We start from the raw sequence: 13,578 nt of genomic DNA on the forward strand, positions 1-13,578 counted from the left end.
ATGCATCAATCATCATTCGGGTTTTCTTTTCATGTAGTTGGTTGGTAGCTGGAAGAAAAGGCATTTCCTTAGATTGTTTCATTTCGCCACTTTCTGGTTGAGGGCTTAGAGTCGGTTTCGTCTCTTTTCTTTTCTTTTCGGAGGATGCGTGGAAAGGTGTGGGAGGTGTTGCAGTTTTCTTGTACCTTCCTGAATGATAGCTGCGTGGCGATGATTGTGAATGATTGTGAATGATTGGTGTTGATGATTGTGTTTTTTTTTCCATACTGGTTCTGCTTCCGGTGTACTACCTAATGTTTACGACCGTAATTGATGATGATGATGATTATGATGAAGGTTTACACAGCGGTTTATGGCGGCCATGACTGGTTGTAGTAATGGCTTGTGAGAACTATCATCGTGGGCTGCAGATGTTGATACTCTCGGCCGGTCAAGATGATCAGGCCCTCGACAACGTCTTTCACACCTCTATCCCTGCAGTAGCCATCCAGGTATCTACCTACAAGGTATCTAATCACTATCCATCAAATCCGCCAACTCCGCCTCTTCCTCAGCGGTCATAACGCCCTCCTTCTTCTCCTCTACTTTCTCCTCGGGCTCCTCGCCCTCCCTCGCCTTCCGCGCCTCTTCCCGTGCCACCTCCAGATCCTTCGGCAAAAGCGACCACCGGCGGATCGTACAGTCGATTCCGGCCGAGATCAGCCACTCCCCGCGATCCCCCACTACCGCGAGCGCCACTACCTCGTCCGCGTGCCCCGTGAACGTGTGGTATAGCTCGCCGGACTGGTTGATTGATTAGCAGGTTGTAAACCTATGAGAAGAGTGGGGTGCTTACAACGACATCCCACACGCGCACCTCCTCATCTCTGCACGCGGTGACGACCCATCTACCATTGCCCGCCATGACCACATCATTGACATAGTCCGGGTGCTTGAGCACCGTATCCGTCCTTTCGCCCAGCTCCTTCAGCACCCTAACCTCCAACCGTCTCGCAGTGCCATCCGCCGAGGCGCCCCAGCAATCTGCGTCCTCGCCCAAGAACCTCAGTGCGTGCACACTCGTCTCAAACTCGCGTATCAAATCCTCATCCTCCTTCGCCCCCGCCGGATTCCGTACCGGGATCCTCCAGCGACGAATATCGCGCTCGCTCCCGCCGGCGAGCACCACCACCTCCTCCTCGCTACTAGCGACAGGATCCACCGCCATCGCGCCGACCGCGCGCGTATGCCCCTTCAGCGTCGCGATGCGCTGCCCGGTGCCCGCAGCCCAGATGATGATATTTGCGTCGCTGCTGCCGGAGAGCAGCAGGCCCGCGTCGCCCCCGCCCCCACCCCCGACGCCCTCGCCAGTGGGTAGGTATAGCAGACTCTTCACAAAATCCGCGTGGCCGACAAACGTCGCCAGCACCTTGCGCGAGCGCACATCCCACGCGATTATCTTCTTCTCCCAGGCGCCGGCGAAGAGGATGCGGCCCGTGGAGTTGAGGGCCAGGCACGTGCACGGCGTGCTGAAGCCGCGGTACAGTGCGGATTTCGTGTTCCCTGCCTCTAACGTCACCCGCCGGACGATCCCGCAGCTCTCGCCGATGAACACCGCGTCGAAGTCGGTGGGGTCCGCGAGAAGGCATAGGATCTTCGAGCTAGCGACGAGTGGGCGGCCGTTCTGGTTGTGCGCTTTGGCCAAGCGGCGGGAGATGGTCGCGAGGGATGTACTGGATCACGAGCGGGGGGGTTAGTGAGTGGATGCATGGATGGATGGGCGGATGGGATGGGAAGGATAGCACGACGAACGCGGTCTGGAAGAAGTGCCCTGGGTCAGCGGAGATGGACATGGTTGCGGAGGGAGGCGGATGGCGGGGGTGACGTGACGGGACGTGAAGGAGGGGTGGGCAAGGGGGTAGAGGGATGGGTAACCGCGTTAAGTAGTGTTTCTAGCGCTTAATGGCTCAATAGCTCAATAGCTGTATTGTCGGTAGGATGCCAATATTCTTCACACACACAAATTGCACTAGTAAAGAGGAATTTACGATGGTAGTCATGGACTTATGTTCCACTGATTTCGATTATGTTCACTACCTAACCGAAATCCGTTTCTCCAGTCTGAGATGGTCACTACATACTTCGTATGGCACCAAAAGCTAAGGACTCGCGATTTCACCGCGGCTTGCCATGATGCGTTACAGTAAAGAACCTCTCTGGAATCCCCTTCGTAACCACAGCCCTCTTGACATCCTCGTACATATCCCCCTGCACCTGCACCTCCAAGAGTCCCGGCTTCAGTCCCGTGCCCTGTCTAGCGGTCGCACCACGGCCACAGGCCCTCTGGAGCTCCTCTGCGAGCGTCTTTGGTTCGATCCCGAAGGCTTCGAGGCCAGTTATGCGCGTAACCGCTTTCGATCCCTGTTTTGTAGTGACGATGGTAATTTTCGGGGGCGACCCGGATTTGGGCTTGCTTTGTTCACCGCTGGGGGAGGTGATGCGGTAGTAGGGCGCGCAGGCGGACACGAGGCGGTCGGCGAGAAGATCGCGTCTGTAGGCGCCTTTAGCCTTGGCGAGCTCGGCGGTGTCGGCTGCGTTAGTGGTGAAGAGGGTGTTGGAGAGAAGGGGGTCGAGGTTGACTAAACGCCTGTTAAGCTTTTGGGCGAGAGTATTGGTGTCGATGTACGTGTTGAGCAGTGTTCTGAGGTCGGCGGCAGTGTAGAAGTCTTTGGTTCTATTGCCATGTTAGCAGGTCGGAATCAAGGTCCGCTAGGGGTGGAAACGAACCCCGCGTCGATCTCCTGGAAGAATTTTATAGCCCTTCCGTTGGGTCTGTAGAGGGGCTCAATTTTGACCACACCCGGTTTCCCTCCTCCATTCCCAGCAGCACCGTCGTCATCGGGCTTGTCTTCCTTCGGTGGCACGGGGAGTTTGTACGGTCTGAAACTCTTAATTTCAGGATGCTCCCAGTTGATGTCCATCACGATCGATTCTCCGCCGTTGCGTACTTTAGTAACGACCAGGTCTTTGCTCTGCAGGTACTTGAGGAGCTTTGGCAAATTCTTCCAGCTCGTTTTCTTCAGCTGAAGGCTCGGATGTGGCCCTACATCCTGTAGAAGGTTGTATGGCGGGAACTGGCTCGCCGGCGGGAGATATGGATGAACTAGCATGTTTATAAATGTCGCAGACGGTAGCGGGAACTCGAGGCGGGCATTCTCTCTCGTCTCCAACTCGGAATAAACCTGGAAGCCGTACAACGCAGCGTTGTAGAATGCGTCGTCAATCTCCTTCGTACTCAGCTGTCGTATCTCCTCCTCGCCGCTGCTCTCCTCCTTCTCTTTCTCTTTCTCCTTCTCTTTCTCCCTCTCTTCCTCCTTCTCCTTCTCCTTCTGCTCCGAAGGGGAAATCACAAGCCTATTCATCGCCACTGACAGCACCTCATTCACTCCCGGCACCTCCAATTCATCGGGAACCTTCACAGCCCCCGCAAGTTTATAAATCTCATCACCGAGCCAATGCAGGATTCTCACCGCGCGACCCTTCTCTCCAATCGTCTTTCTCAATCCAGTAACGTCAATCTCACACACGCCTACCGCGACCGGCACAGTCGGGCGCTCACTACTCGCAATCCCCACCAGCTTGCCCACCTCGGCCCCATCCGGAAACGGCGGGCCGATCAATCCCGGCGTCATAAGATCCGCGCCCTCATACAGCCTCTCGATAACCGGCGGGTGGGTATGCAGCAGCGGCAGCAGCGTGGGATTCTTCCAGAGCGTGAACACGGTCGGGAACAGCTCTGGGGTCTGGCGCTCGAACTTGACCCACAGCGGGCGGTCCTCTTCGTCCGAGCTGTGGGAGCCCAGGTAGATCGTGCCGTGGGCGGGCGCGAGGTCGGGGCCGTAGGTGGTCGAGAATTTCGCGTGCGAGCTGCCGTCGGGGAGGATGAGGTTGCGCAGCGACGCCTCGGTTTCCGTTGCGGAGGGCGACGTGTACGCGAAGTTCGTGATTATTGATTGCGCGGTTTTGCGCCGGTCCGAGGAGCGTAGCGGCGCTTGCGCTTTGATCTGCGGCTTCTTCTTGAACATGGCGAGGGCGGACGATCGTGGTGGTGATGGCTGTGGAGTCGAGGTCGCGGTGTTGATATCTATGCCGCGGTGTTGAGGTCTCCGGTGAGTCGAGCCGAGTGCTGACGATGGCGGGGTTGACGTCTTTGTGTCACCAATGACGCGATGCCAATGCAGTGCAATGTCAAACTAGACCGCCGCGGAATGTACCGGCTGTCGGACAGTTGCACCCAACGCCTTACGTTACAACATACAACCCTCCAGAATAAGAAATCACACCACATCCTCTGCTATGTAACATCTTCGTCGCAGCAAAAAACTGCACGGAGATCCTCACCATAAAAAGAGCAACCAGAGTCAACAGGAGATATACATATAAAGAATCCTGGCCGATGGCGGTTGCTACCGACCGAGTTGGGGTGGGGCTGAAATGACTGTGGCGCTCAGTCGTTCGCATCTTGGATGAGCGAGTACATAACTCCGTACCATATTCCGTCGGAGATTCCCACTGAGGCATCTACAATTTTCCGGAGAAATTCGGAGATCCCTATGAAACTAGAGTAGCTAGCTCTCACCTGAGGAGCAGAGAGCTCCGCTAGCGGTAGCGAATGACTAACAACGGTGGACATCGTGCTCAGGAAAAACCTTCATAGATTCCGTCAAAAGATACCCTCCAATATCACCAACTATCATACGTTTATGTATAGAGAATTGAGCAAGGAATAAGCAGAGACACCCCCCGTGTATTAGCAAAAACCCGAGAAGACAAAGCACTTTTCTAATCAACCACAAAGTAAACCCCACAACAAAAGAAATCCCAAAGAAATATACCGATAAATTGACTACCGTACAAAAGGCATCAAAACAACCGTCTATCTGAACCCAACCCGTAGTCCGCTTTCGATTTAGTGCTTCAGCTTTTCAGCGGCAGCCGCCCGGCGAGCCGCATCTCTCTTCTCCTCGGCTTCGACCATATCTGCTTCTGTTAGTACTCGAAGAATTAGATGGTGGCGGGACGAAACAAACCTTTCCACAAGTCTTCTCCAACATATGTCTCATGGTGTATCCGCTTCTTGGGATCTGCGGAGTTCGCGTTCTGTTTTGCGGCGCGAGCATCGCTAACCTCGAAAGCGGCGGTGGCAACCAGAATCAACAGCGTCAAGCCCTGGGCGTACATACGAGCCTGTACGAGCTTCTGGGAAGTCGTGAGATATTTATCCCTCGAGACCATAGCGAGCGAACCAGCCATCGACGCCGCCCACGACGCAGTAACGATTGAGTAGCGGTACTCCTTTCCGAGGCTCATGGCCCTCTCCCATTTTGTCTGGTTGGCGCGCTCCTCGGCGAGCTGTCGGGCGCGGGACTCGAGCAGGTATCGGTCGCTGGCGGTACGGGCCTCCTCGAAGTGGCGGGAATACCGGTCCGCCTCGATAATGGCACCGAAGGTCGCGGTGGACGAAACGAAGAACGCTCGCAGGGGGATCGTAAGGCTTCGGTAGAAGGCCATGCGGCGATACATTAGCGCGTTTGCTCCCAGTCCCAGCGCGAGTCCCGCGAAACCACCGTAGGCTCCGCCGCGGAGGACAGCGCCGTAGTGGGCATCTTCTTCTTCTTTGCTGAGAACCTTCATTGTTGCGGTTGTGTGGTGTTGTGCGTTTTTGTCGGTGTGTCTGTGTGTAGCTGTGTCGGCGGACGAAGGGAACTTGGCGGCAAGTTGGTAGTGGATATTCTATCGCCTGTGGCGGGGGGGAGGGCGGGGGAGCGGCGGATACTTAATGGTTGTGGTTGGCGACTGTCGTCGGGATGACGAAGGAGCGTAGCGTCGTGGATGGGTGGAACAGCAACAGGAACAGCTCGAGAAACAGGCGAAGGCGACGGCGTGAAGCTTGTCTGTGGTGATCACTTCGATAAGCAAGAGGAAAGCAAGCTGTATTCGAAGTAAAATGTTCTTCTACGCCGTAGCAGTAATCCCTATATAAACGAAATTCGTCTCAGCTCCCGTGAGCACCCCTCCTTCACTTTCCGGGGAGTCTTCGGATGGCAGCATGAGTGTCAGACCACCGCCTGCAGTAGTGATTCGGGCCGATTAGGGACGTTGGGTGCGAGCAACGTGGATGACACTCTAACTCTCCAACGCCCATGTCCGCGGAGAGCTCTTCGGTTACGAAGCGGTCTGGTCTCGCCGGGAATCTCCTGATTTTCCAGAAGTCTCTACGCAAGGAGAACAGCGAGTGCGTTTCAGCCTGCCGTTGGGATTTTTTTTCTTCTTTAGTCCATGTGTGGCGGCTGGTGACGGATATTAGCGCTGCGGGCAGACTGTCGGATCGGATGATGTCAATGTCGCCACAGTTCAGCCACAGCACAAATCACTGAGTGCTTACATATACGTACCCTACCTCGGAGCTGATTACTAACGGTAACCGTCCGTTGCAATCCATCTGTCGCTCCATCCGCTCCATCTGCTCCATCTGCTCTACGACCACCTTCGGCACCGAATGCAAAGACGAAGACATTGAATCCTAACCTGCGATCTGCTAGTAGCCCTCGTCACCGCCAACCAACCTTTCGGAATGGTTGCCAGCAGTTACTGGAGAGGTCAGGATCCTTGTAATTTCACATCCTAAGCTATTCGTCAGCAAAGCAAAAGGAAGCTCGATGTAGCAGATTCCTGCGCCGTCACCGTCCTCTCCGTTACTGTTTCCTCGCCGAGGGAGGTCGAATTCGAAGGAAAACTGGACGAGCCTTCGAAATCTACACCAACAAGTAAAGTATCCCCATACCTAGGTACCAGTCGAATCCAGGAATCGAGTCCAACGCCTATACCAGCCCTTGGACCTTCTGTGAGACGGATGGGAGATCCGTATGTGTTGGTGGAAAGCTTGAACAAGTGCACCGGGGGCCAGGAACGAGAATAAAGAGGAATCGACGGAGAGGACAGGACCGGTACGTGGAGGATTGTGGTCTGTCATCGGTGAAATGCGGGAGTATCAAGCCTTCAAAGTCACAGATACATACGCGAATCGGAAAGATAATCTGGGAAGTGGGCGGTATGCCGGCCTACCGATCGGTCATCTGGTCTCATCCATCGCAGCTCCCTTAAATAGGGACTATGTTGGGCCAGTGAGGCGACACGAAAGAAAGTAATCCTATACACATACCAGTCGCCGCAATACGGCCCCCATCCCCGTGAGCGCGTGACCGCCACGCGCGTCATGCAGGGCAATGGGTCCTGCCCAGAAAGCGCTGTCTCCAGTCCATCTCGAAGCTTGAGTCATTGAAAGATCCTATATGAGGATTCATTCGGTAAATGGGATACCACGCAGTCCAGCACAAAAATCTCAGTCGATTGTAATTGCACTTCGAATGTATATATGATACCCGAATGACAGCTGATGAGCAGCTGTAAGCGTTGGGTTAAGACAAATAACCGACGTTACGTTAGCCTTCCTAGAGCAGTGGCAGTGTCTCAAACATGGAGACCGATGCGGAGATGCCCCACAATAAATGTGGAGTTTGGGGCATCTGTGTTGCGTTGAAAGGTGGTTGAAAGGCAGCGACAAGGCAGCCAGGACATGCGAATGCTCCGAACAAGTAACTTACCCCTAAGCCAATGGGCAGGCCTCCCGGTCGATTGGGCAGACTACTTGCCCGCCCACCTAGGACATACCTGGTATATACCTAGATCCAGCCACAGTTGTACACAGTACGTCACTCGCCGCACCTTCAGCCACTACATGAACCAACTCCCTGCAGCCAGCCACGCGTCAGCACAGCCATGTCGGCCCACTCTGCCTACTACCCTAGCCAATGAACAAAGTGCCACACGCCGCTTCACACCGCTGTCTGTATGCACGCAAATACGTGGTGTTTTGCTGTGCTTCTAAACTGTCTACATACACATGCCTTGCGAACGGAACGTCTTTGACTTGCTTTTCTTTCACCATGCTTGACAATCGAGCCGCGCATGCGCAGCGGTTTCCTTTTATGGAAACGCATGACCTTTGGTGGCGATAATTGTTCCGACAAGGGGCTATGGGGTGGGCGTTGTCTACAGTGCTGGTAGATACTTATGTACATACAAAAAGTCTCCGTCCACAGCCATAGCTTTTCCATGGAGGCTTCAATAGAATCTGCGTGACCAACGACCTCCATATCGCTGTTCTACCTAGTCCACCCTCACCCAACTCATGCCTAAACTCAGAATGCATCGCGCATGGAATATCTATGCAGTTATCTCGGTATTTGAAAATGTCGACGCTAATTTCGGTCGCCGAGATACCTACCACGCCGCGAGTATGGACCTTTCTCAGCTGGAAGTAGCTGGTGGAGCCTGAAGCCCCAAAACAGGAAACATATATCGATGCGGAGGAATTGCTCGATCGATTCTATACTGATGGTGTTAAACCGGAAGAAGCCAAGAGGCCGAAACCCGTCGAATACCACGGGGAGGAGAAAGAGAAATTATTCCAGGCGTAGGCCCGCTCGTGTCTGGTGGATTTCTTTGGTTCGCAGCGTAGGTACGTATGGGATGATCTTCTCCGGGAGGTCCTCCCACCTCAGGCTCCACATCCTCGGCTCAACACCGAGCCTCGAGCTGTGTGTTTGGCTTTCGAAGGCATTGGCTTGCGAGGAAGCAGTCAGAGAGCTTGGAGTGAAATACTATGTATGACCTGGTATGGATTTCGTGTTTATTGGTTCTCCATTCACATACCAACTACCTATTGGCAGGACGATTGCGTTCTTGTGGATCACCATCTGGACATTCCTATGCAACACGAGTGGGTAAGAACTGGGTTCTGAATCGTATTATATAACTTCATTCAGCGAAACATCACAAGACCCAGCTACCTATCTTGGGATACCACTTTTCTCACGTCAAACGCTCCCATGAGTGTTGTGCCGGATGAACCTGTCGAACGTTCCGGGAGTATCCCGGTGGGTTATGGGGGGCCTCTCGATCTTGAACCTGGAGTTGGAGTGTCGCGAGCAGGCGTGTGTAGCGAGCAGGTTCTACGACAGGCCTTCTCATAACCAGAGCGGATGTTTGTATAGCGAGGGGGTCTTGTCTCGCGAGCGGGCCCTGCAGTGATAGATCTTCACAATACCAGAGCGGGCGTTGTATCCTCTCTGTCTCTTATTTTCAAGAAGTTGAGAGAAGCGACGAAGGTCTCATAGCCTGTTGTGAGTCTGTCGAGGCGAACGAGGATTTTTATTGTAATAAGTCTTACCTCCTGACAGAGGCATCGAGGCGAGTGGCTCGCAGCGTCAAAGCAGGCGATACCGCAGCGTGGGATGGAAGAATCATCCAGACGCTTCGTCCTTATTAGTGTCCATCGCGGGGGCACCCACCACTTTGTAAGGGTCAAATTCATGTATCTAGTACGGAAAAAACCCTGCGTGGTCTATTGGTATAGGCTGCGCAATTGACGAGGGAGTCGAGGGAAAGCTCCCGGTTCAAGCCCGGGTGCAGACCCTGGGTGTAGCTCTGGGGTTTACAAACCCCCCGACGGTGGGGTAATGGCATTTTTGTTTTTGGCATCACAGATGGAGCACTATATATCACTCAACAGTGGCGATCATGTGACACCACCTGCGCTGTCGGCTTTTTTTTGTTTAATCATCCATTGAATTGGACCTTAGTAGATCATGGCAGATTACATATCCGTTTCCACCCGGCTGTCACGGACCGCTGGCCGCGAGCAACTCAGCAGAACCCTTAGTCAAAAGATATCACTCGCCACATCCCCGAAAAGCCACGTAAAATGGCGTCTCCTTTCGAGCCTCGCAAGGCGGGACCTTGGCTCGGGATATCTGCAAGGGAGTGAGAGGAGTACAGCTGCAAAGCTACGGAATACCTGTGCGAAGAGTAAGAATCTTGAGGTCGGCGTAACCGAAGCGACCAAGACTTGATCCCAGATACCCCGATGGTGGAGAGGAAGTTGCTGTCACGTGGTGAGGACCGCATGGAAGATAACTCCGCATTACAACAGAAACGAAACGAAACGAAATACCCGCTTGCAGTCTCTCTCGCTGTCTTGATTTGGTTGCCGCTGTGCTGGCTGGTGGTTGCGTTCATACTTTAGTTAACGAAGCGATCCAGCAGTCCACTCACACACCCAACTACCGCCCCTACCGCCCCTGCCGCCGTGCCGGAGTTCAAGATTTTGGTAAACCCTTTTGTGTCGGCCGTAATACATAATCGGGTTGATCGCTCGCCGAATCCAAACTCTATGTAGGTCATACTCCCAATCAGCCAACGGTCCTAGCGGCGCCGACCGTCGGAGTTCCCCTGCTTATGTAGAGTACGGTACTCTACGCTGCGTCACCCAGCTGCGGAGCTCCACGCAAGCCAAGGCGCCGACGGTGATAGGCAAAAGCCGCCCAATGTTACTGTGTTGTGGCTACGATATAAGCACGGTTCCGAAATCACGGAATGGATCGAACCTGCCAAACCACCCCGGATGAATATCTTCACTTCGACCAAATTCCTTCTCAGCGTGCCAATCATTGCGTATGGCCGGCCTTCGTTTTCTCTCCACATATACACGTTACTGATATGGAGAGAATAATAATAGTATTTCCGCCGCTTTCTACACCCAGCACACTCAAGATATGTCGAAAATGGCTGCCATCAGGAGTGCAAATGCCGCCTTCACCGCGAGGGGTGTCAAGAATCCCGTCGCCGTATTCGGTTCGTCCCCGGAATCCTGACCCGTCCATATCTTCCGTTAACAATTTCTCCAGTCGGCGGCACCAGCGGCATCGGCATGGCCACAATGAAAGCCTACACCGCCGCCACCGTCTCCCCGACAATCTACTTCATCGGGCGCAACGCCGCAGCGGGCAGCTCCCTCACCGCCAGCCTCCAGCAGCTAAACCCCAGCGCAAAGATCACCTTCCTGCAGTCAGACCTAACGCTGCTAAGCAACGCGCACACCGTCGCAGCCACCATCCGCTCCCGCGAATCCAGCGTGAACCTCCTCGTGCTCTCACCCGGGTACATGTCGATGTCGGGGCCCATGCTCACAGCAGAGGGGCTGGAGAAGAAGATGGTGATCAACTACTACGCACGGCTGTTATTCGCCGCGACGCTGCTGCCTTCGCTGCACCCGGGCGCGCGCGTCATCTCCGTCTACTGCCCCAGCCACGAGGGGCCCATAGTCGCCTCCGACATGGGGCTGGTCGACCCGGCCAACTTCAGCATCTTCCAGACCGCCGCCCAGGCCTCGGCGTTCACTACCGCCGCGTTCGAGCACCTCGCTGAGCTCCATCCCGAAGTCGCCTGGATCCATGCCGACCCCGGCGCGGTTATGACGGGGCTGCTCCGTGAGTTCCCTCTGTGGGCCAGGGTCGCGGCGAAGGTCGCTACGCCGTTTAGCACGTCCCATGAGGATTCGGGCCAGGGGTTCTTGAGGCTGGCGACGGGGGAGGGCTTCGAGAAGGGCCTCAAGCTGGTGGATTGGACGGGCGCGGATAGGGATTCGAGGAGGCAAAAGACGGGGTTCAAGTGGCTGGGCGGTGGCGTTGGGTGGTGGAGTGAGGGGTTGGGGAAGCAGGTGTGGAGCCATACGTTGGAGGTTTATGAAAAGGTGCTCGGGAAGAAGGTCGGGAATTGAGTGCTGATGGGGGTGTTTGGAGTTGGTAATTTTATGGCGTGCGTTTGATACCTGTATGTATTCGTAATAATGGATTAATTGGTACACAGCTGAGGTGTAGTTGTGTAGCTGGCGATGTTAGCATTGGCCACATATTCGTTAGATGAGCGAGTACACACCGTACTGACCGCACTCAACGGAGGAAAGAGAAGAGAGTGGGGACGTGCTGATCGATGAATGATAAGCATACTTCATAGCTGCTAAACCCCCATCTTGGCGAACCTAATCATCTTTCTCCCTGCATGATCGAAATCGATCAGCACAAGGATTCATCAAGGCCGTTGGATTTTGGTACCATTCCACAAAACACAAGCCTTCCCCGCACTGGTATCCCGCGAGACCAAGGGCGTCCACTAGTTATGTAGATAGTACATAGCCGAGCCGCGTCATAACTACACTTGAAGCTAGAAGACCTCGAATATCGGGTCCTCTCCATCTGGGCAGTGATGGGATGTGACGATTTGTAACATTGCCATAGTAAAATAACTGCAAGGATTGGCTCAGGGTTTGTTGAAGTCTGAAAGTCCGGTACCGTCACTACCCATCACTCAGTAATACCGACGAGAATGTGTTGGAATGTGTGAACAAGTAGTGTATTGTCATTGTAGAGTGAGAGGCTGAAGCCTCGAGAGAATACATAAGAGAGGGGTGGTAGGCAGTCAATGCTCCCGACGTCATGACCGCGCAAACGACTAAGCAACGAGTGAGATGTTACGACAGAATGTTCGTTCGCAACACTCTTCCACTTCTTCTTTCCACTTCTTCTTTCCACCCGTCGCCAGCGCAACTCGAAGAACTTCTAGCAAGAATGAGCGAGACCACCTCCCCTGGATTTCCGATGCTAAGTATACATATCCCCCCGTCTGACATCCCCAACCTCTGTATCGCCGGCAAGGTGTATATGCATATATTGACAAGAAACCCGCAGGCCGCAGCTTCCGCCAGAACCGCCACACTCTCGCCGGCTGCAGATTCCGTAGCCTCAGCATGGGCTCTAGTCCCAAATCCTGACGACGGGAAGGAAGGAAATATGCTGCTGTGGCGACTCTGTCACTACATAGCGACGAAACTTACCGCGCCCCCCTTGGGCCCTTCCGGCAGGAAGTGGGAGTCGTCGATGGCCATCAAAATTTCTCCTGTCTGCCAGGAGCTTGCCGTGGCCGAAGGCCGAGTATGACTGCGCTCTTGAGTTAAGCTCCTGCTCTCACAAAAGATGCATCTCGACATGCTCAAGAAGGTAGAGAACACTAACACTAACACTAACACTAACGCTGCCACCACCACCACCACCACCATCGCCACCACCGCCACCACCGGCAGGCACAAAGACATGGTAATGGCAGAGATCCCGCTGTTCCTGCCGGAACCCCCCGGACTACATAGTACGCAGTCACAACGGGTCCTTCACGAGGTCCGAGCCGACGTCGCCGTAGGTACATAGGTAGTCAGGTGGTAGATAGCGCCTAGGTAGCGTAGCTATAGTTTCCTATCAACAGTATCATTCCATCATTCACGCATCAATTGAGTGTTGTCCCAAGCGCAAACTATTCCTCAAGGATTCAGGTGTCTTGGTTCAGTGATACGTATGACCTCGAGTGATGGATGTGGGCAACCGGCAGTGTTGTAGCTAGTAAATATTCCACCTGCCAACAAGGCTGTCCCTCCTGTCCCTCCGGCCACCGAGCAAGGTAGAAACCGTTGCCAGTGCGCGGGGTCCATGAGAGAAAGCCAACACCGCCAAGGGTGTCTCGGCTCGGAGAGACGAAAAATTGGGAAACGGCATGTTCACCGCGAAACATCCTATCCGCTCCGGAATATCACCGACAGCATCAGGTATGCTACCGGAACCCACATCGAGCTCACGGCCAGCTGCTAGAGAC

At 54.3% G+C, this 13,578-nt stretch overlaps 4 protein-coding genes across 4 annotated transcripts; 1 reads left to right on the plus strand and 3 right to left on the minus strand.

Annotated features, from left to right (window-relative positions):
- Positions 1-342: 342 nt before the first annotated feature.
- BZA05DRAFT_35854 (WD40-repeat-containing domain protein) lies at positions 343-1,908 on the minus strand. The gene is made up of 3 exons (XM_051481448.1): positions 1,792-1,908; positions 836-1,712; positions 343-783 (listed from the first exon to the last, which is right to left on the minus strand). The coding sequence occupies exons 1-3, from the start codon at positions 1,830-1,832 to the stop codon at positions 511-513; spliced, it is 1,191 nt and encodes a 396-aa protein (XP_051339614.1). The 5' UTR covers positions 1,833-1,908; the 3' UTR covers positions 343-510.
- A 121-nt stretch (positions 1,909-2,029) lies between these two features.
- On the minus strand, positions 2,030-4,208 carry BZA05DRAFT_373019 (uncharacterized protein). Its single transcript, XM_051481719.1, has 2 exons — positions 2,767-4,208; positions 2,030-2,713 (listed from the first exon to the last, which is right to left on the minus strand). Exons 1-2 carry the CDS (start codon positions 4,062-4,064, stop codon positions 2,155-2,157), a joined length of 1,857 nt encoding a protein of 618 aa, XP_051339615.1. The 5' UTR covers positions 4,065-4,208; the 3' UTR covers positions 2,030-2,154.
- A 650-nt stretch (positions 4,209-4,858) lies between these two features.
- BZA05DRAFT_35880 (mitochondrial hypoxia responsive domain-containing protein) lies at positions 4,859-5,865 on the minus strand. Its single transcript, XM_051481453.1, has 2 exons — positions 5,070-5,865; positions 4,859-5,019 (listed from the first exon to the last, which is right to left on the minus strand). The coding sequence occupies exons 1-2, from the start codon at positions 5,671-5,673 to the stop codon at positions 4,949-4,951; spliced, it is 675 nt and encodes a 224-aa protein (XP_051339616.1). The 5' UTR covers positions 5,674-5,865; the 3' UTR covers positions 4,859-4,948.
- A 4,790-nt stretch (positions 5,866-10,655) lies between these two features.
- BZA05DRAFT_425472 (uncharacterized protein) lies at positions 10,656-11,659 on the plus strand (the record flags this gene model as incomplete). The annotated part of the gene is made up of 2 exons (XM_051485961.1): positions 10,656-10,734; positions 10,788-11,659. 2 exons carry the CDS (start codon positions 10,656-10,658, stop codon positions 11,657-11,659), a joined length of 951 nt encoding a protein of 316 aa, XP_051339617.1.
- Positions 11,660-13,578: the final 1,919 nt, after the last annotated feature.

This window comes from Tricharina praecox, assembly GCF_024521635.1.
Source record: "Tricharina praecox strain CBS 144465 chromosome Unknown BZA05scaffold_11, whole genome shotgun sequence".
Lineage (NCBI taxonomy): Eukaryota > Fungi > Ascomycota > Pezizomycetes > Pezizales > Pyronemataceae > Tricharina > Tricharina praecox.